Source organism: Medicago truncatula, chromosome 7 (assembly GCF_003473485.1).
Source record: "Medicago truncatula cultivar Jemalong A17 chromosome 7, MtrunA17r5.0-ANR, whole genome shotgun sequence".
Lineage (NCBI taxonomy): Eukaryota > Viridiplantae > Streptophyta > Magnoliopsida > Fabales > Fabaceae > Medicago > Medicago truncatula.
This window is the reverse complement of record NC_053048.1, coordinates 44,446,736-44,467,560: the sequence shown is the minus strand read 5'-3', so window position 1 is coordinate 44,467,560 and position 20,825 is coordinate 44,446,736. Positions and strand designations below refer to the sequence as shown.

Here is a 20,825-nt window from a genome sequence, read left to right as displayed (position 1 = left end):
AAGATTTGCAAAATCCAACAACTATGATTCAGACTGTTAACGTATAAAGAGAGGATTCATTCACATATTATTTTTCATAAAGCACGAAAGGTCTGCAGCTATCAAAAGCATGTTTTTTTAGGCTTGATCAAGAGCCAGTTGACAATTTATGAACTACAAAATTAACCATAAAGATGAGCTTTTCTAAAATTTACTCAGTTCATCCAATCACCGCTGAATATTTAATCGATTATCACAGGGTTTGTGTTTTCAATAGAATAGTCAGGTCCTGGGGCTTCTTAACCCCTTGTTGTGAATGTGTCTAAAATTTCACTTAGAGCGCTTTTCAGCTAATCACTTTCGACACCACACCTGCACCAACTGTTCTGCCACCCTCTCTCAAGGCAAATCTTTGCCCTGTAAAATAAAATAACAAGTGGTGAGCTTTCCACACTACAGCATAAAGTGCATAATAAACTCAACCTATGATGAGGATAACATTGCAACATATGAAAAAATGGGAGTTGATTGAGTAACATGCAAAAACAACATCCATATTGTCCTTTTTATATAAAAATAAAAAAATAAAAATGACATCCTCATTAAATTATATACCGACCTGGTTCAAGTGGAACAGGCACGATCAATTCAAACACAGCAGTAACATTGTCTCCAGGCATAACCATTTTAACATTTTCTGGCAACTCTACTTTTCCGGTGACATCAGCAGTCCTCAAGTAAAACTGAGGTCTATAGTTAGAGAAGAAAGCAGTGTGTCGCCCACCCTCATCCTTTGTGAGTACATATATCTCTGCTTCAAATCTCTTGGATGCTTTTGTAGCACCAGGTTTAGCAATGACCTTTTCAAAACAAGACAACATCAGTAAAGTGGTATATCGATTCTAGCATTTTAATTTGAGAACTCTACAAACTTTTACTGAAACAAGAACAGATTAATATAAAGTTCTCTTCAATCTTGAGACAGTAACTAACAAAGAGGAAAAGCTTGATCATTTCTTCTAACCTGACCACGTTGAATGTCTTCACGTTTCAGACCACGGAGAAGAAGACCAACATTATCACCGGCCTACAAAATGTGAAAATCCATATTAGTTTAATATACACTATGTAAATATCTCTCAATATGAAGATAACTTACCTGTCCTTGATCCAACATCTTCTTGAACATTTCAACTCCAGTAACTGTTGTTTTCAGAGGACCGCCCTACCAGGAAAAACTTAGTTTTAGGAAACACCATTACAATGCAAGGAATTTATCAAAACTCAGATGATAAAAAACTGACCACTGTCCAAACCAGAATAAAACATTAATCATCACCAACAGCAAATAAAATATAGAATCAAAATAAATCAGCTTTCAGTATATTAAGCAAGAGGAATGACGAGAATTCAAGGGCAGCCATAAATCCAGTAAATGACTCAATCAACATACCTGTGTCATACCCAAAACCTCAACTTCATCACCAATTTTGATGATTCCTTGTTCAACACGACCAGTAGCAACTGTTCCTCGTCCCTTAAAAAAAATAATTAAAAATATAAAGCAGCAGACATGACATTCTGGATATCATTGCTTTTAATTATGATCTTGCTTTGCAATATACAAGATGAAATCAAGGTAGATTGTGATACTTTGATATTCTCTCTCTCTCTCTCTCTCTTTTTTAAAAAAAAAAATTGAACAAAAGAGACAACAATGTTTGTCAAGGTATCATGGGCCTGTTTGTCTTAGATTTTAGAAAAATGGATTTTTCAATGTATTTCTAAAAATGGATTTTTTTGAAATTTACTCAAAAATAGTAAAAGTTATTTCAAACTCATTTGATATGAGTTAAAAAAGAGATTTTGACATCCACTAACTTAAATATTATTGTTCGAGATTTTACATAGTAAAAATCACATATTTTCTCAAAATGACATCTTTCAAAAATGATTTTTATGAAAAGCTATTTGAAATAGCTTTTTTTTGAGATTTTTTCAAAATTTTAGTATCCAAAAAAAATTATAACCAAATGATGAAATACTTAGAATGACATTTTAAGTTAAGCTATTCAAACGAATTTTTCATTTGAAGCTTTCCTTGAAAACTTCTTTGTTAAAAATATTATAACAAACATATTACACTACAAAAATCTATTTTAAAAAAAGCTATAACAAATGGGCCCCATATCCAACTGATATTGAATAGATGCTGCATTGGGGCATTGGGTTGTGTCAAGGCTAAACAGCAAATGATTAAAAATACCCCAAGACTAACAGGTATTGTAAGAATACAATAACCGAACTCGTATTTATTTCAATGAGTTGGCATTCTTCAAAAATTTAAGATAACAAAAAAAGAACCCATGGCCTTTTACCTGAATTGAGAATACATCTTCAATGGGCATCAAGAAAGGCTTTTCAAGCTGGCGAACAGGGTCAGGAATGTATTCATCAACAGCATCCATTAATTTTAAAATGGCCTTTCTTCCAATCTCCTCATTTGTACCTTGTAAAGCAGACAATGCTGAACCTCTAATGATAGGGATATCATCCCCCGGAAACTTGTAGAAGGACAGAAGCTCTGCCAGATAGATAATTAACAAAAATCAACTTCAAAATTTAACAAATACGAGGACGACTACAGGAAGTTACAAGGTTCATTCTTATCATGAACAGGGAAAAGGGTGGGAAGATGAAATCTTAGAGAAAAACCCACCACGGAGCTCCATTTCTACAAGCTCTAACAATTCTGGATCATCTACAGCATCAACTTTATTTAAAAAGCACACAAGAGATGGCACACCAACCTGCACAATTCATGTACAAATAAAATGACTATTGACCTTAGAAGCAAGGAAGTAACGGTAGACCTAAAAGTTTGCATTTATTGTTTACAAACCATTTCAATAGAATACCTACTTGGCGAGCTAGAAGAATGTGCTCTTTAGTTTGAGGCATTGGTCCATCAGGTGCAGATACAACAAGGATACCACCGTCCATTTGGGCAGCTCCAGTAATCATATTCTGCAAAACAAAAAATTATTCAATATATGCTTAACTGCACAAACGCAAAACCGCAGAAGCATTCCTCATCAAATAGTGTTGATGGCTGAAAAAAAAATCATTTTGTGATTTACATAAAAGAAGACAAATATAGAAACACCCAACAGGACATTAAGGCATGCTGTAATAATAAAGCTGTGCAACACAAACCTGTTATGAGACAGCAAAACCATGACAAACTTTTAAGTGACCTATTTATCTTTTTAATTCCTTACATATTATGGTTAGAATTAGAATGAGAAATAGATACATACTAATCTGAATTCTCCTTTGCATTTTCAATTTTAATAGAGGATGGAGTTACACAAACACCCAAATTGACAATATTGAGAATTCTGTTAACTTACAACAACAACAAACAACCGATTCTTATCCCACCAACAATAAGTAGGATCGACTACATGGATCAAATGACGCCATAATGTTTGGTATATATATATATATATATATATATTAAGCTCATTAATTTTTAGGTATTTCTTAATAATTTCTCTTATAGATTTTCAACTTCTTACTTTGCCTCTAGCGATTTGACTACCCTTCATCTTATCTACTCTCCTTACTCTACGGGTATTTTCTCCACAAGCCCATACCAACTAAGCTGAGTTTCCACCAGCTTTTCTACGATAGGTCGATCCTAATCCTATCTTGTCTAGTCTTACTACATATTCAATGCAACATTCTCATATCCGCTATGCTCATTTTATTTCCATGTTAGTTTTTTTACCGCCCCAAGGCTCCGTCCCAAGCAAGGATAAAAGGAGAGGATTGTGTTAGGCAGCCGACAACCAACATAAAACTTAATCAAATCTCTATGACATGGATCAAATACATAATCGTGTTAAAGCCTAAATTACTTGAGCTCATTCCACCACCTTTAATCATAAATAATCCAGGTAAAAGTATTCAACTGCTTCATAAATCTTAAAAACTTAGCCATCTTGCGAGTAAGCTAATTAATTAGCAAGTATATATAAAAACAGATAGTGTAAAGCACGATATCCAATCATATTTTATTCTCTTGAAACATCATAACACTTCTCAAAACCTATTTCCAATAGGTCAAAAAACAGTTAAACATGTATATAAAGTCACTGTATAGAAATTAAATCATAAACAATACATTTCTTGGCAATATTTTTCCAAAATCCAAATGTAAACCTTACTTTAACATAATCGGCATGTCCAGGGCAGTCAACATGAGCATAATGCCTCTTCGCAGTCTCATACTCAACATGTGCCTGAAAATTAAACAATCAATTAACCACATTCTCCATAAAAAAACAAGGATTTAATCTGTATGCACTGACAGAGTAAAACTTTTTGTCCTAACCGTAGCAATTGTAATCCCTCTTTTCTTCTCTTCAGGAGCCTTATCAATTTCATCAAACGCCACAGCTTTCGCTTTCCCTTCATCAGCAAGCACCTACACAATCAAATCAATCAATTTCATCACCTCTAAATCCTAATTAACCCAACACCAAATACTAATTTCACTTAAAATTTCAACTAACATCGAAACTAATAAATCGGATAAAACAGATACTTACCCTGGTGATTGCAGCAGTTAGTGTGGTTTTTCCGTGATCCACGTGTCCAATAGTTCCGACGTTAACATGAGGCTTTCTGCAAACAAAAAACAATAACAAAATTAATCGATTAAATAGTTCCGATTTCTAAAAATTGAAGAGAGAGAAAGTGTTAGAGAGAGAATTACGTTCTAGAGAAAGTAGCCATGGATCTCCACCAAGGAATGGAGGAGGAAGGAGTAGCGTCATCGGTGAGAGGTGATTGAGAAATCGGGGAACGAGTGAGAGAAGTGTGGAATTGAGAGGAGAAGAGGAAAGGTGAAAGACGTTTAGAAGAAGAGTTTCTGAGAGCGAGTGAAGTAGCCATTGAAGCGAATCGAAGAAATGGAGGTTTGGGGGCGAAGAGGGTTTTAGGTTCAGAGATAGAAGAAATGTGAAATGAAACGAGATTTAGAGAAGGGTTTTAGAATGGGCGCCCGATTCCGACCCGGAATATTTGTAAGGCCCAACAAGATTTTTCATTATTTTGTGTATATCTCTGAATTTTTTAAATAAGACATAAACTAAAAAAATTCTGATCAAATTATGAACTAATTATTACATGTTGCAAAAATTATATTAGTTCATAATTTGCAACATATGTCCAAATTATTTTTCAAATTATAACATATGCATTTGATAATAAATCTACACACAAAGAATTTCTCTATTTTAAAGATCATATTAAAAAATTAATAATACCTGAACTAAGATAATTTGTTCATACAATCTCAAAGAATGAATTAGTATTTTTTATCCTATTTTACTTACTTCTCTATCAAACTATAAATTATCATAACTTTTTTTTTTTTTTTTTTTTTAAATATCAGATAATTAACAATAAACAAAAAAGAATAACTTAGTATTTACTCTTCATCCGACTATGTAGTTACACAAATGACTACTACACTAATTCCAAGGATAAAACCTTGACTTAGTGATTGAAGTTGGGATTTAACGAGCAGAATAGCAAGGAGGTTAATAGTTTAAACTTCATTTTCAACATATAATAATAACAATTTTTAACATTGACCATTTAAAAAACACCCACAAATTTTCAAATATAGCTAAAATATTTGACTGATAACCAAATGAAGTCAAAGATTACATAGAAAAGAACAACATTAACGTCTCATGATAAACAAATACATAGCATAAATAAATCTATATTGGTGATTTTTTTTTTTTTTTTTTTACAAAAATAAACGATATTCATTCATTCAAATTGATGGAGTACATCGATACAATACAAATCTAAATTCGCTAAAAACAAAAATGATGAATCTGTGAACAAACTCACAATATCCATGTTAATAGCATAAAACGACAAAGTACCTATGTCTACAAATATGACTACTATAACTATATTCAAGTCTCTGGATCTGCAACGTTGACGATGCCAGATCTGTATTTACTCAAAGCTAATATTTCAACCTGAATCAAATAAACACCGCATTAAGACGGGAAATAAAAAAAAAAATTTCTAACAAAATATGCCGTTCAAATTAGTGGAGTAGATAAAAAATTAAAACAAAATTCAAATAAAACAAAAAAAAATAAATTAAAAACTTGAATATGCAACAAAAGTGATAACACACTTGTGTTAGAAAATATTTGGCGTACACCCTTATACTAGTGCATAAAAAAAAAGATAAAAAAAATAAATCTTAAATGAGTGTAAAAAATAATAAAGTGTCTAAATATTTTGATTGCTCGTCGTGTTAATAACATGGTAAGAAGATATAAAATCAAACAACACCCATATAAAAAAAAAAAAAAAAAAAAAAAACATGAAATCACTAAAAGAGAAAAAGAAAAAACACAAATACCAGAAAACCGGTTATTTAAAATGAAGAGAAAAAGAGATGCATGAGGAGTGATTCCCTTAAAAGAAAAAAATCATTCAAATGTCCATTGATTTTTTTCCTATATTTAAATGCTGATTCTCAATGTTAAAGATCTGCCAATTTCCTCTTGTATCCTCTTGATCATGTTTGCTACAGTCTTACAGATAAGATCCAGCTAGGTTCTAGATGTTAAAAATCTTTGAATTATTAAGAGATTTCCAAAGTAATCAAACCTAAATAAACTACCTTCCTTCTATAGCAATACTTGCATTTGTTAAATGTTAGTGGTTCAAATCTGAGAACATTTTATGTGAAATCCATGTTTATCACGAATGTATTTATTTGAGTACGTTTTCATCACTACGCCAATAATATAAAAAAATAGCAGCATTCATTGCAGTGTTTCCAATATATAGACACTGTCACTATCATAATCATCAATACTACTAACTAACAAGGACCTAAAATTGTACTACGCAAACAGATAGGAACGAAAATGGAAATCAAAGAGGAAATGGAGGATGGTAAGCAGAAAGGAATGAGAGAACCATTGATAGGGGAACACAACAACCAACTTGTCCATGCAAACAAAGATCATCATTATCCATGGATGCTTTATTTCACCACATTCATTGCAGTTTGTGGTTCTTATGAATTTGGTGCTTGTGTAAGTCTTCACTTCTTTCTCTGTAAATCAGCAATTATTTTATACAATTTCAAGAGTTTTATATAATTTTTGTTATTTTTGTTTTTCCAGACTGGGTATTCATCTCCAGCTCAAGATGCTATCAGGAGGGATCTTAATCTGTCTTTGGAAGAGGTAAGCCAGTAATCATTCTCTCTCATATTCTTGAAGGAACCTAAGAATTAGATGGATTAATTATAGTTTAGGGATTACTTGTTATATTTCTATATATCAAAATGGAGAGAAAGTGATAGTTTAGGGACCAAATTCACGGTTCATTCAAAACATAGGAAATTGACTGAAAATGATTAGCATACAGTTGAGCTTTGGCTCCTGAACTATTAAGCAATTTGCAGCAAGAAATTAATACAATGTTCTTATTTTATAAAACTTGACTTATCAAAACTAAAAATGTATGTTAGTGATGTAAAAAACTTACACATAAACATTGACAACAGAATTTTTAGTGGCAAACTCATGAATCATGATTATCATGTGCTTAGCATGTTTGTATAATTTTTACATAACGTATTTGATCCCAGTGCAGCAGTGCTGGAAAATCAGACCTAGATTTAATGTAATTTTCTTTGCTTTTCGTTGAATGAATGTATGCACAATGCAGTACTCCTTGTTTGGCTCCATCTTGACTTTTGGTGCGATGATTGGTGCAATAACTAGTGGACCTATTGCCGAATTCGTTGGACGAAAGGGGGTAATTTCTGGAAAATTATGATGGTTGTTTTGGAATTAACTTCCAAATGTTTAATTATTTTTATTTAGGGTATTCAAGGTCAATAAAAAGTTGGTTTTGCAACATATATGCAGGCAATGAGAGTGTCAAGCGCTTTCAGTATTGCAGGGTGGCTTGTTATTTACTTTTCTGAGGTTCTTACGATAAAACTTTTGTGATGTTTTTTGTCATAACTCATAACCTTTCTCCAAGGATTAACTGAACCTTTTTTTACCTCTTATATATATAGGGTATAGTTCCTTTGGATATTGGGAGACTACTAACAGGATATGGAATGGGAGTTTTTTCATTTGTGGTTAGTTTTAGTTCTAGTTTTTCAATGAAATGATTCTGAAAAATCCATTTTAAGACACTTGCATATGTTCAAGTTATTAAAGTGACCTTGCATTTTATGTATTATATATATAAGGTTCCTATCTTCGTAGCAGAAATTGCGCCAAAAGAACGCAGAGGAGCCTTGACTACCTTAAATCAGGTATGTTTTTGCTACACATTGTAACTTCATGTCCATGATAATAAGTTGATAACTTATGTATAAGTATCTAAATCAATATGCAATAAGGTAGAAATGACATAGAAATTTGTTTTTCTTCTTCTTCATCTTCTTTTGTAGTTCATGATTGTTAGTGGGGCATCTGGGTCATTCATAATTGGAACAGTACTTTCATGGAGGGCTTTAGCTATAATCGGTCGGTTTTCTTTGCAATTTGAATATAATTCCACTAAGAAGAAGACTACATGGAGAAAATATAAATTTATAACATTATAAATTAATCGAAACTTTTCATTATTTGATAAGTGTCTGCAATTGCAGGTCTTATTCCCACTGCTGTGTTGCTTTTGGGTCTGTTATTCATTCCCGAGTCTCCTAGATGGCTGGTAAGTAATAAATTTTCATATAATTAGAGTAAAGTATGAACCAATTATCATATCAAGAGTGCTAAGTACTGACCAAATAATGACTGCAGGCAAAGAGAGGACGCGCGAAAGATTCTGTGGAAGCATTGCAAATACTTCGTGGAAAAGATGCTGATGTATCTCAAGAAGCAGAAGAAATTCAGGTTAACATGTGTTATTGTTGGATATATTTCTGTGACCTTGCCTTCAGGCTTCATGTACAATGTCAAAGACAGAGTTCCAAATATAATGCCGTTTTAAGTTGGTGTATCTTTCACTGCCACACAGGATTATATAACTAGTTTAGAACGGCTCGCAAAACCGAATGGGCTGGATTTGTTTCAGAAAAGATATTTGCGCTCACTCACGGTAGGTAATTATAATTCCACTTTTGATATTAGTTCGTTTTCTTTAAGGCTTTTGTATGGAAAATGATAGTTCATTTTCCACCTTCTCATATTGTATTAAGGAAATCTCATGTGATTTCCAATCAAAATTTTCATCTTCGTATATTTTTTCAGTCCAAGCAAGTACAGAGTTAAGACATAGAGATAACTAATTTTGATCTATTCATGACAAGATTGGGGTAGGGCTTATGGTCTGCCAGCAATTAGGGGGAATCAATGGTGTTTGCTTTTATACTGGCAGTATTTTTGATCTAGCAGGTACTTAATTCTGTAATTGTAACTCTTCATTCCAAGTTTGACACCATCATACTTTCTTGCATATCACTTTTTGCATGTAACCTATAGCTCCAAATTAAAGCATCTATTAAAACATGAATAACCTTCATGAAGCACTCAGATTTTTATTTTGTTTTGGATTATTGATGTATTTTTATTGTAGGATTTCCTTCTGCAACGGGGAGTATAATATACGCTATCCTTCAGGTTCTTATTTTTAAATTAACCAATAATACTCGGAAAATCTGATTTGTGTTTCCTCCAAATCCAACTCAATCATGATTTTTATTTTCACAGATTGTGATCACAGGTGTTGGAGCAGCCCTCATAGATAGAGCAGGCCGGAAGCCCCTACTTTTGGTAAATTCAAAGCACAAACAACTTATTTTTATTTTCATTTGCTTATGTCCATTTCATGTATGATACTCTTATTGTTATTTCGTGGTTTCAAGTAGGTATCTGGATCAGGATTGGTTGCAGGATGTATATTTACTGCAGTTGCATTCTATCTCAAGGTACATCCCAACTAAGAACATTACAGCTTCAAGTTTTTGTTCCTAATATTTATGTAAAATTGATATCCTTGTATGAGTAACAGGTTCATGATGTGGCTGTGGGAGCAGTCCCAGCACTTGCCGTAACCGGCATATTGGTATGGCTACATTATCTTTCTCTGCCAGTATCTCATAAATATGAATTCATGCTCCATGTAACATTGCTCTCTCTACTGCTGATATTAGGTCTACATAGGATCGTTTTCAATAGGAATGGGAGCAATTCCATGGGTTGTGATGTCTGAGGTACGCCCTTATCCAATCCCTTCTTTGCTTATCTTTTACTTAGATTTCGGGAGGAGCTATATATGCCTGTTATAAAATGTGTATGCTTTATCAGGTTTATTAGAATTAGTATGATTCTACTTGGTAAAACGATGGCACCAATTTTGCTCAAATATTACCTTATGTTTCAGATATTTCCTGCCAATATTAAAGGACAGGCCGGAAGTATAGCCACATTAGTGAACTGGTTTGGTGCATGGCTATGCTCCTATACTTTCAACTTTCTCATGGGTTGGAGCTTCTATGGTAAATACATTTTTTCTCCAGCTTTATTTCATTTAAAAATGTAATGATAAATATTATCATATGGCAACTATTTTCCATTTAAGTTCAAGAATCCTACAGAACATGCAATTTACTTGTATTAATGATTTTCAGGTACCTTCATTCTTTATGCCGCAATCAATGCACTAGCTATATTATTTATAGTTTTAGTAGTTCCAGAAACCAAAGGTAAAAGCCTTGAACAATTACAGTCAGCCATCAACGCGTAGGAAGTTTGCGATTTGCAGTGTTTGGTGAAACAACAAAGGATGCAAGTTGATGAATCAACATCCATATCTGTTTTACTGTTTATTTCTATATTTGATGATTGAATTCACTATTGGTTGTCTTGATTTCATTGGTTCATGAAGTATACTCTAAAGCATTCTAAAAACTATTATATTTCATCCATTGATACTGTAATTGAGCTTTATCCCTCTACGCCTAGCAAATTGCTCCTAAACCACTCTCAAGAGAGGAAAGGCCACTTTTAAACATCTTATCCTCCCAAAATTTTAGATTCCTCTTGAACTTCTACTTCCATAACTACCTTCAACTGTTTCATCGTTGATTCGTGAACCAAGAAACGCACCTTTAAGTGCAGGCTGACAATTTTCAATTGATGAAATCAAGTCTTTCTCTGTGAGAAGTTCAGCTGAAGACTTAACCAACCCTCATCACAATTCCACTTGAGGCGATGAATTATGAAAACCAATAACTCTGTTCACCTACAACACCTTCATCATTCTCATTCATCTCAAACAGAAGAAACTCAAAGTAGGCAAAGGTATGAAGTATTATGAACTGCGTTGTCTTAGGCGGCTTCGTTAAATCAAAATTTAAACCCACACAACGCTGCGAAGTTACCTTTAAGGGGACTAGAAAACATGTCAAGTTGTTAAGAAGTTACCTTACCACTTTGTAAAGGGTATGAAGAGGCTGCCATAAACTTTAAGCCACTTTTAGTTGTCGTAGTAATTTTGTCAGCATAGAGAAACCATAAGGATCTTTCAAATTTTTGGGTGGAACTTTTAAAGAAATTAATTTGATTAATTTTGTTTACCTTTGAAGAACAGTGATACTTCCCCGGTGACCAAAATTTTGTAATCGATTGATTTGATATAAAAGAATGAAATTTCAAAATGATTTTGAAATTAATCTTTTTGGGAGTTTCTTAAATAATTCCTTACAATTTTATAAACTTAATTGGTGATTCGAAAAATATTGAAAATTACAACAATCACAACAAAGAAACAAAAAGCTTTCATAGCTCAGTTGGTTAGAGCACCCGTTTAGTAAGCGGGAGGTCTTGAGTTCAACTCTCAATGAAAGCAAATTATTTTTATTCCTTCCTTCAAAAAAACAACAAAGAAACAAAATATGGAGTAAGAAGTGGTGGAGAGTAAATTATAAGTTTGTGTGTGTATTGCCAATAACAATAATATTGAAAACAATTGTGTTTCATTTTTAAAGCTAAGATCCGTAAAATAAAAATAAGGTAAAAACTAACCGTAAATAAAAGGAAACATCCCGGTATATACAAAATATATTATTTATTTTATTTGAAATAAAATCAAACACAAAAATAAGCTAAATCACTCTTTCAAAAAAAAAAACAAAAGAAGCTAAATATATACAAAATAAGCAAAGCGAACTGCCTTGTTGAAATAAAAAAAAATCTCGCGTAAAACAACGACTAATTTGACAAGTGCATCAAACTATTTTCAACTAATAAAGTAGTAAGTATATTGTCTCCACATGGATTGTAGTTTCAACGAGGCAATTAGCTAAACCTATTAAAAGCAATAAAATGGGGGAAGTTTCTAAGTATGATTTATTTGCGCAAATTAGTTGGATTGATTACAGAAAATCAGAAGAGTTGGTTCACAGTTTTAGCAGCGATTAGTGTTCTTCGAATCTCTTTTAGATCTAAGTGGTTCATTTGGTGGGATTTAGTGTCCCTCCTCCAAATATCATGTTACTCCTCAATCACCTTGAATGTCATACATGCATTATGGGATACACTTCGTCAGTGGAGACTCTCATGAAAGAGTTGTTAAAGTAAACCGTTGGATATTCTTCACAAACGACTGTAATTTCGTGCATATTTGAGATATAGTGAAGATATCATAACCATACTCGGATGGAGCAGACTTTGGGCCAATGCAATAGATATTGATTGCATTTCCCTAAAGAAGTATTCTGCTCTTTATCCAACAGAAATTGCTCGCTCCCAACTGAAATTCCAAAAATATCCATACGTGAGTTAGCTCACGTTAGTGTTAATCTCTGCGTGAGTTAGCTCACGCAGGGGCATTATGGAAATTTCAGTTGGGAACGAGGAAAAACAGTTGGGTGAAGAGCAGAATTCCCAAAAGAATAGCACTATTAATGAGAATAAATAGTTTTCTATCATTTTTCTCTTAAAGAAGAATACTTTCATCATTAGACTTCAAAGAGCAACAATTTTTGGTGGGAACGATTTTTGGTCATCTTTACTTACCTCTCGGCCGAACTCTGGATTACTAGATTGTGTTTCATTTCCTGTATGAACCTGGAGGGTTAAAAAAAAAAAGTAGTGTAGATCCAAAATAAAACCAAATTCAATTAAAACTAAAAAATTAAAAAGATGAATATGCATTAAAAGTTAAAACACACCTGTGTTAGGAAAATATTTGGTGTACACATCATACTAGCTATACTAGTGTATAAATTTGTTTGTGATGCGATAAGAAGAGAGATAAATAAAAAATAAAATGTTGAATGAGTAGGAAATGATGTGGTGTCCAAATATCACGATTGTTCGTGTTAATTGTATAAAATTGTTATACCTCGAGAAAAAGTGATAACACTAAAGTAAACTAAATATCAAAATGATTGAATGTGCAATGAATCTAAAATCACCTGTAAATCTAAACTAAGCAAACATCGCAACAAGATAAAGAATCAAACAATGCCGCATCAAGATGAAAAAAACAGAAATATCAAAAAACCCGCTTTTTTAAAATGAAGAGAAAAAGAGATGCATAAGGGGTGATTCCTAAAAAAGAAAACCATTCAAATACCCATTGATTTTTTTCCTACATTCAAATGTCCATCCTCAATGTTAAAGATCTGTCAATTTCCTATTGTATCTTCCCCTTTATCATTTTTTCTAACAGGTAAGATCCAGCCAGGTCCTAGATGTTAAATGTCTTTGAATTATTAAGAGATTTCCTTTTATACTTGCATTTGTTATAGGTTAGTAGTTCGAATCTGAGGATATTTTACGTGGAATTCCAATTTCGAACGTTCATAACATTTTCCCCTCTGTATTTATTTGAGTATCTGTGTTTACCATTAGGCCCATAAAAAAAAATTCATTGAAAAAATAGAACTAAAACCAACCACAAATGAAAAAACTCCCATTCCATAGCCTGTTGCTAGTCTCCCAATATCCAAAGGAACTATACCCTATATGAAGAAAAAAAATTAGTTAATCCTTGGAGAGCAGTTATGAGTTATGACAATAAATATCACAAAAGTTTTGTAGTAAGAACCTGAGAAAAGTAAATAACAAGCCACCCTACAATACAGAAACAGCTTGACACTCTCATTGCCTGCATTTATATTGCAAAACTAACTTTTTATTTATCTTGAATACACCAAATAAAATAATTAACAATTTGGAGGTTAATCCCTGAACGACCATAATAATTTTCCTGAATTTACTCCCTTTCGTCCAACGAAATCGGCAATAGGTCCACTTGTTATTGCGCCAATCATCGCACCGAAAGTCAAGATGGAGCCAAAGAAGGAGTACTGCATGCATTCATTCAGCGAAAAGCAAAGAAAGTTACATCAAATCCAAGTCTGATTTTCCCGCACTGGAATCAATTCCATTAAGTAAAAGTTATACAAACATGTTGAGTAAATGATAATCATGCTTCATGAGTTTGCCACTAAAAATTGCGCTGTCAATGTTTTTGTGTATGTTCTTTACATCACTAAAATGGATTTAAGTTTTGAAAAGTCAAGCTTTTTACTTTAAGAACATTGTATATATCAGCACCTTTACCACGAAGTATTTGCAATGCTGCCACAAAATCTTTTGTGCGTCCTCTCTTTGCCTGCAGTCATTATTTGGTCGGTACATAGCACTCTTGATATGATAATCACTTCATAATTTACTCTAAATATATGAAAATTTATTACTTACCAGCCATCTAGGAGACTCTGGAATAAAGAACAGACCCAAAAGCAACACAGCAGTGGGAATAAGGCCTGCAATTGCAAACACTTATCAAATACTGAAAAGTTTCAATTAATTTATAATGTTCTAAATTTGTATTTTCTCCGTATAGTCTTCTTCTTCGTGGAATTATATTTAAATTTCAAGAGAACTGACCGATTATAGATAAAGCCCTCCATGAAAGTACTGTTCCAATTATAAATGAGGCAGATGACCCGGTAGCAATCATGAACTACAAAAGAAGATGAAGAAGAAGAAGAAGAAATTAATAAGTCATCGCTACCTTATTGCATATTGATTTGGATACTTATACATAAGTTATTAACTTATTATCATGATCATGAAGTAACAATGTGTAGCAAAACATACCTGATTTAAGGTAGTCAAGGCTCCTCGGCGTTCTTTTGGCACAATTTCTGCTATGAAGATAGGAACCTTATATAGTCAAATGTAATGTCAGTTTAATAACTTGAACATATGCAAGTGTCATAAAATGGATTTTTCAGAATCATTCTCAAGAAGCAGAAGAAATTCAGGTTAACATGTGTTATTGTTGGATATTTTTTTTTGTGTGACTTTGGCTTCATGCACAATATTAAATACAACTCCAAATATAATGCCATTTTAAGTTTTTTGTATCTGTCACTGCCACACAGGATTATATAACTAGTTTAGAACGGCTCGCAAAACCGAAGGTGCTGGATTTGTTTCAAAAAAGATATTTGCGCTGAGTCACGGCAGGTAACTAAAATTCCACTTTTGATATCAGTTCCTTTTCTTCAATGCTGTGTGTGGAAAATGATAGTTTATTTTCCACTTTCTCATATTGTTGTATTAAACAAATCTCATGTGATTTCCAATCAAAATTTTAATCTTCCTATTTTTCTTCAATCCAACCAAGTACAGAGTAAAGGCATAGAGATAATTAATTTTGATCTATTCATGATCAGATTGGAGTAGGGCTTATGGCTTGCCAGCAATTGGGTGGAATCAATGGAATTAGCTTTTATTCTAGCAGTATTTTTGACCTAGCAGGTATGTCTCTAATTGTAACCTTTCATTCAAAGTCTGACAATTGCCTTCAACCTATAATGAAATCATGTTGTAAAATTTAACTTGATGAAGAACTCAGATTTTTATTTTATTCTGGTGTATTTGTGTACTTTTGTCATAGGATTTCCTTCCACGACCGGGAGCATACTTTTTGCTATCCTTCAGGTTTTTATTTTTAACTCGTCCAATAGTTCATGGAAAATTTGTTTTTTTCCGCCCTTCAAACCAACTCAATTATGTTTTTTAATTTTGCAGATTGTGATCACAGGTGTTGGAGAAGCCCTCATAGATAAAGCAGGCAGGTAGCCCCTACTTTTGGTAAACTCGAAGCAAAAAAAAACTTATCTTAAAACTTTCATTTTCTTAACCTCTTCATGTATATTGTTATTGTTATTTCTTGGTTTCACTTAGGTATCTGGATCAGGATTGGTTGCAGGATGTATATTTACGGCAGTTGCATTCTATCTCAAGGTACATCCCAACTAAGAACATTACAGGTTCAAGTTTTTAATCCTAATATTTATGTAAAATTGATATCCATGTGTGAGTAACAGGTTCATGATGTGGCTGTGGGAGCAGTCTCAGTACTTGCAGTAACCGGTATACTGGTATGGTTTCTACTCTTTCTCTGTTGATGCCTTTTTATTATATGTCTCAGAAATATGAATTCATTCTACATTAGGTCTACGTAGGATCATTTTCAATAGGAATGGGAGCAATTCCATGGGTTTTGATGTCTGAGGTACACCCCCGTCCCTTCTTTGCTTTTCTTTTTCCTTGATTTCGGGAGGAGCTATATGCCTGTCCTAAAACATGTATTCTTTATTAGGATTATCGGAATCAGTATGGTTTTGCTCAAATATTACCTTTTGTTTCAGATATTTCCTGCCAATATTAAAGGGCATGCCGGAAGCATAGCCACATTAGTGAACTGGTTTGGTGCATGGCTATGCTCCTATACTTTCAACTTTCTCATGGGTTGGAGCTCCTATGGTAAATAATTTTTTTTTCAACTTAATTTCATCTAAAGGAGTAATGATAAGCATTATAATATGACAATTATTTTTCCATTTAAGTTCAAGATAAACCTATAGAACATGCAATTTACTTGTATTAATGATTTTCAGGTACCTTCATTCTTTATGCTGCAATCAATGCACTAGCTATATTATTTATAAGTTTTAGTAGTTCCAGAAACCGAAGGTAAAAGCCTTGAACAACTACAGTCAGCTGTTAACGCGTAGGAAGTTTTCGATTTTGTGGTGTTTGGTGGAACAACAAAGGAATATGCAAGTGATGAATCACTATTGTCATGAAATACCCCCCCACCCCCAACTGCAGTTGCATAAAAAATTGAAAAACCTTTCTCCAATTACAAGAACATGGTAATACATTTGATGGTTCACATTTGATCCAAGAATAACTTCTTGTGTGTATTGGCAATAACAGTAAGATTGAAAAAAATTGTGTTTCATTTTTAAAGCAAAGATTCAAGCTTTAAGGATCTAAGTATGCTTTCTAATGTCTTTAATTTCCTTTAAACTTTCACCAATTGCATTTTTCAATCAAAACTTTTACGTTTCTTCGCAATTTATTTTCAAGTAATCTAATTTCAAGTCTTTTAACTTTCAAGCATTTCTATTTTGAGTTTTTGATTTCCAACAAAGTTTAAGCTTTCATGCAATTTATTTCGTGTCATCAACTTGAACAAACCACAATGTCATTTAGCGTGACACATTAGCACCCCTAACAAAATTATTTAACAAAGAGAGCATTTTAACCGACATCATTCAATTGAGTGAGTAATTAACTATTTAGTAAATTTGGGATCCGAATTGCCCGACACTCACAATTTAGGCTCTCAGTTTGTTAAAAAAACACCAGACAGTCACGAGTAATTCAATTTGATAGCTCGGAAATGATGAATTGTACCATCCAGGTTAGTCACCCCACCATGTTATCAATATTCAAAATGATCTATAAAATTGTATATTTGTCTTAACTAATGGATGGATTTAAGGGTAAAGGAAGATTTTGGAAGGCTAAATCTATATATATATAAGGAATGACTTGATAGATATAGTTGTATAATATTTCAATCACCTCTTTAATTGATTTTCAACACATTTCATAATTTCTTTAATTTAGAAATAAAAAATAACTCTTTCCATGATTTTCCTCCAAAACTCAACCCCTAAACACAATCTAAGACTTAGTTTGGCAAAGTCAACTTTCGAGTTTATAACAAATAACTTACAACTTATATGGTCAAAATAAGAATTTCTTCTAGGGCCCTCTCTTCTAGTTAGTTTGTTTGCCCTTCAGGAACATGGGCAATGCATGGACAAAAACAAAACAAAAATAACCACAATTATTGATTCCCATGGGTTTTCCCCGGGACGAGCTGCCTCCTCTTCGTTCGGCTTTGGACTGAAGTTATTCTGACTGTTAAACGTCTTGCGAATCTCCTCCGGCGTCTTCCCCTTGATCATGTCCGCCACAGGTAAGCTTCAACAGGCTCTTGATGTTCAAGTAATTTGCAGCTTGAATGAGTTCGAAAAGCATAGCCTGATCAACATGCTTCATGAATTCAGCGTCCCAAGCCTTAAGATCATCCAAACTCACCGCAGCGTCCCAGCCTGCTTCCACATTCTTCTGAACCTCAAGATCATTGGAACTCGCAGACTCCAAAAGCATAGCCTTATCAACCTTAACGAAATCAGCATCCCAACAATTAAGATCATCAGAACTAGCCTTTGCAGCGGCCTCCACATGCTTCTTACAGTATTCAATAACCTTTGCCAGGATCTTGCTGTTGACGTTTGGAATAGTGATTACATTTTCGGCACAATTTTCCTCGATCATATGCTTGATCGTGTGTGATTCATGTGCCACCGCCTCGGAAACCTCGAAGGTTTTGCTGTCGTAACTCTTCAGAGTGATCATCTTCTTTGTTGCTGAAGACATGTTGATTGAGATTTTCGGAAAGGTGTGAAATCGTTAACCCTAACCTTTCAATGGTATTTCTCTTGTTCATAGGCGTTTTTGTATACATATTTTTTAAGATGATATTTCTTAGATTCCGTCCAAAAATAGATGACAAAGTAAATCTATTTTTTTTTGGTAAAAATGAGTCACATATTCTTTAAAATCTATTTAATAAATATAATATAATTTTGTAAAGATTCTTTCCTTGGAAAAAAATTGACAATTAATTCTTGGTCAACAAGTATCAAATCCTACAATTAGTAATGTTAATCATCAGGTTGCTAAAGATGATGTTGACATGGCACTATTTGGATTCAACCTCAGATACAGCTACTTTATGTCTCCCAACACAATTGATCAGCTTATAATTGCAAATCAAGGGAATTTGGTCAGGTTGCTTTAAAAATTGATAGATTCTTATAGTGAATTTTGGATTGGACAGTCTATATACTTTAGCAGATCTATCAGAGATATCCCTGTTAGGTGGTTTTCATATGCTTCCATGGACTTCACGATATATGGTGCTTGCATAATAGCTAAGCATGCTATTATAAGCTGATCAATTCGGTGGCAGATTCTGCAATGTAACAGTAAAGTTTATCCTGCAATTTTTCCTGCTTGATCTTTATTGATTGTTATTAACCACGATGGCATGAATACGCAAGATTTTCACTGTTCAGCTGTTTCTTTATATTGTCATCCATGTAGTTCAAGAACTGTGGTGTTTTGTTTTTTGATAAATTTAATTTGATACTAGTTTTCCTGAGGGTTTATGACAATTTTTTCGATGGTGATGAGTGAAAACAATTTTTTTGATGGTTCCATGCAGCATAATGGAATTTTAACAAATCATTAATGTTCTGCGATGGCTCATGACAAAGCGTAGTCAAATGGCGGTTGTAACAGTGCTATAGCACTCTAGCTTGGCAGAATTTGAGCAAACTGATAGTTACTTAGTTTTGAACATGTTTTACTACAAAGTGAAATCTTCGGGTACTGATTATGTGATGTGCAGATATTTTCAATGATTGATACTTAGAGCTTGTGCCATGTATTCGCTGCTAGCCTAGGCATGGCAAAACCCATACGCGTGGTTACCCGCCCGAACCAAACCCAATTAGACGGGTTTTCCCCGTTTTGACTAGGTTTGGGTATGGGTTTGGATTTTTCCCGATTTCGAAACACGGATGGGTAAGGGTAACGGGTATATAGGTACCCACCCCGAACCTATACCCAAAGCTGTCTCAAATGCAGAAAATTACTTTATGTTGCTATGCCATGTTATTTTGTTTGATAATTGTCATGTTATAAAAATTATCATTGATATTTAAATGAGCAACTAAATCAATCCATCTAACAAATGTTAAAGTGAGCATATTGCTAGATAATGTATTACAACATTTCTCCAGGGGTTGCAAAAAAACTTCTATTTTTTATTAAAAAAATTATTCAATGCGGGGACGGGGATGGGGCAGGGATACCCGAACCCGTCGGGGATGGGGATGTGGTTCAATTTCTCATCCCCGTTGGGTATGAGTAGGGTAACGGGTAAGTATATGATAATCGGGTATGGGGATGGGGAATGTAAAATCCATCCCCACCCCGTCCCATTGCCATGCCTATTCGCTGCTTTGTTCATTTTTTTAGCAAATGTGCCAAATATCCTTTGTGCTATGAGAATCTCCATTTGAGAACACTTCTTCCCAGGGTTAACAATGCAGTGGTTGCCACTATGATTCAGCGAGTTGGAAAGGCACTAAGGTATGAAATTTTGGATTGTACTGATTGTGTGATTCCATCTACTTCAATGTTACATTTAATGTTACCAAGGAAACTTCAAGTAACTGCATAACTGATCAGGTCATTTCCTTGTTATACTTAACCATTCCCTGTAATGCTGAAAAAAAGGGTCAAATACTATGCATTATTTTTTATGGTCAATTTAGTCCCTCCGTACATCCATGAAAAAAAGAC

At 33.6% G+C, this 20,825-nt stretch overlaps 2 protein-coding genes, 1 non-coding gene and 2 pseudogenes across 3 annotated transcripts; 3 read left to right on the top strand and 2 right to left on the bottom strand.

The window, feature by feature from the left end:
* Window positions 1-34: 34 nt before the first annotated feature.
* LOC25499089 (elongation factor Tu, mitochondrial) lies at window positions 35-5,021 on the bottom strand. The gene is made up of 12 exons (XM_013594240.3): window positions 4,763-5,021; window positions 4,596-4,671; window positions 4,379-4,471; window positions 4,212-4,286; window positions 2,902-3,006; window positions 2,699-2,789; window positions 2,358-2,563; window positions 1,433-1,516; window positions 1,139-1,204; window positions 1,004-1,066; window positions 599-839; window positions 35-396 (listed from the first exon to the last, which is right to left on the bottom strand). The coding sequence occupies exons 1-12, from the start codon at window positions 4,939-4,941 to the stop codon at window positions 326-328; spliced, it is 1,350 nt and encodes a 449-aa protein (XP_013449694.1). The 5' UTR covers window positions 4,942-5,021; the 3' UTR covers window positions 35-325.
* A 1,655-nt stretch (window positions 5,022-6,676) lies between these two features.
* LOC25499088 (sugar transporter ERD6-like 7) lies at window positions 6,677-11,002 on the top strand. The gene is made up of 18 exons (XM_013594239.3): window positions 6,677-7,127; window positions 7,218-7,280; window positions 7,768-7,857; window positions 7,971-8,030; window positions 8,126-8,191; window positions 8,306-8,371; window positions 8,510-8,585; window positions 8,711-8,775; window positions 8,865-8,957; window positions 9,082-9,162; window positions 9,374-9,458; window positions 9,640-9,683; window positions 9,774-9,836; window positions 9,932-9,991; window positions 10,075-10,128; window positions 10,217-10,276; window positions 10,447-10,561; window positions 10,694-11,002. Exons 1-18 carry the CDS (start codon window positions 6,957-6,959, stop codon window positions 10,807-10,809), a joined length of 1,428 nt encoding a protein of 475 aa, XP_013449693.1. The 5' UTR covers window positions 6,677-6,956; the 3' UTR covers window positions 10,810-11,002.
* An 837-nt stretch (window positions 11,003-11,839) lies between these two features.
* TRNAT-AGU (transfer RNA threonine (anticodon AGU)) lies at window positions 11,840-11,913 on the top strand. The gene has a single exon. It is a non-coding gene; the product is annotated as a tRNA-Thr (tRNA).
* Window positions 11,914-15,775: 3,862 nt separating this feature from the next.
* Window positions 15,776-17,107, top strand: LOC120576804 (sugar transporter ERD6-like 7; annotated as a pseudogene).
* A 563-nt stretch (window positions 17,108-17,670) lies between these two features.
* Window positions 17,671-18,945, bottom strand: LOC25499084 (SKP1-like protein 1B; annotated as a pseudogene).
* Window positions 18,946-20,825: the final 1,880 nt, after the last annotated feature.

What these genes read in the sequence shown, in the direction of transcription:
- LOC25499089 (XM_013594240.3), bottom strand. Translation starts at nt 4,941, where the DNA reads ATGGCTACTTCACTCGCTCTCAGAAACTCTTCTTCTAAACGTCTTTCA. An exon ending in TGTAGAAATGGAGCTCCGTG is followed by an intron (nt 2,564 to 2,698) that starts GTGGGTTTTTCT and finishes TCTATCTGGCAG; the next exon opens with AGCTTCTGTCCTTCTACAAG. An exon ending in AAGATGTATTCTCAATTCAG is followed by an intron (nt 1,517 to 2,357) that starts GTAAAAGGCCAT and finishes ATTTTTTTTAAG; the next exon opens with GGACGAGGAACAGTTGCTAC.
- LOC25499088 (XM_013594239.3), top strand. Translation starts at nt 6,957, where the DNA reads ATGGAAATCAAAGAGGAAATGGAGGATGGTAAGCAGAAAGGAATGAGA. An exon ending in TTGCCGTAACCGGCATATTG is followed by an intron (nt 10,129 to 10,216) that starts GTATGGCTACAT and finishes TGCTGATATTAG; the next exon opens with GTCTACATAGGATCGTTTTC. An exon ending in CATGGGTTGGAGCTTCTATG is followed by an intron (nt 10,562 to 10,693) that starts GTAAATACATTT and finishes AATGATTTTCAG; the next exon opens with GTACCTTCATTCTTTATGCC.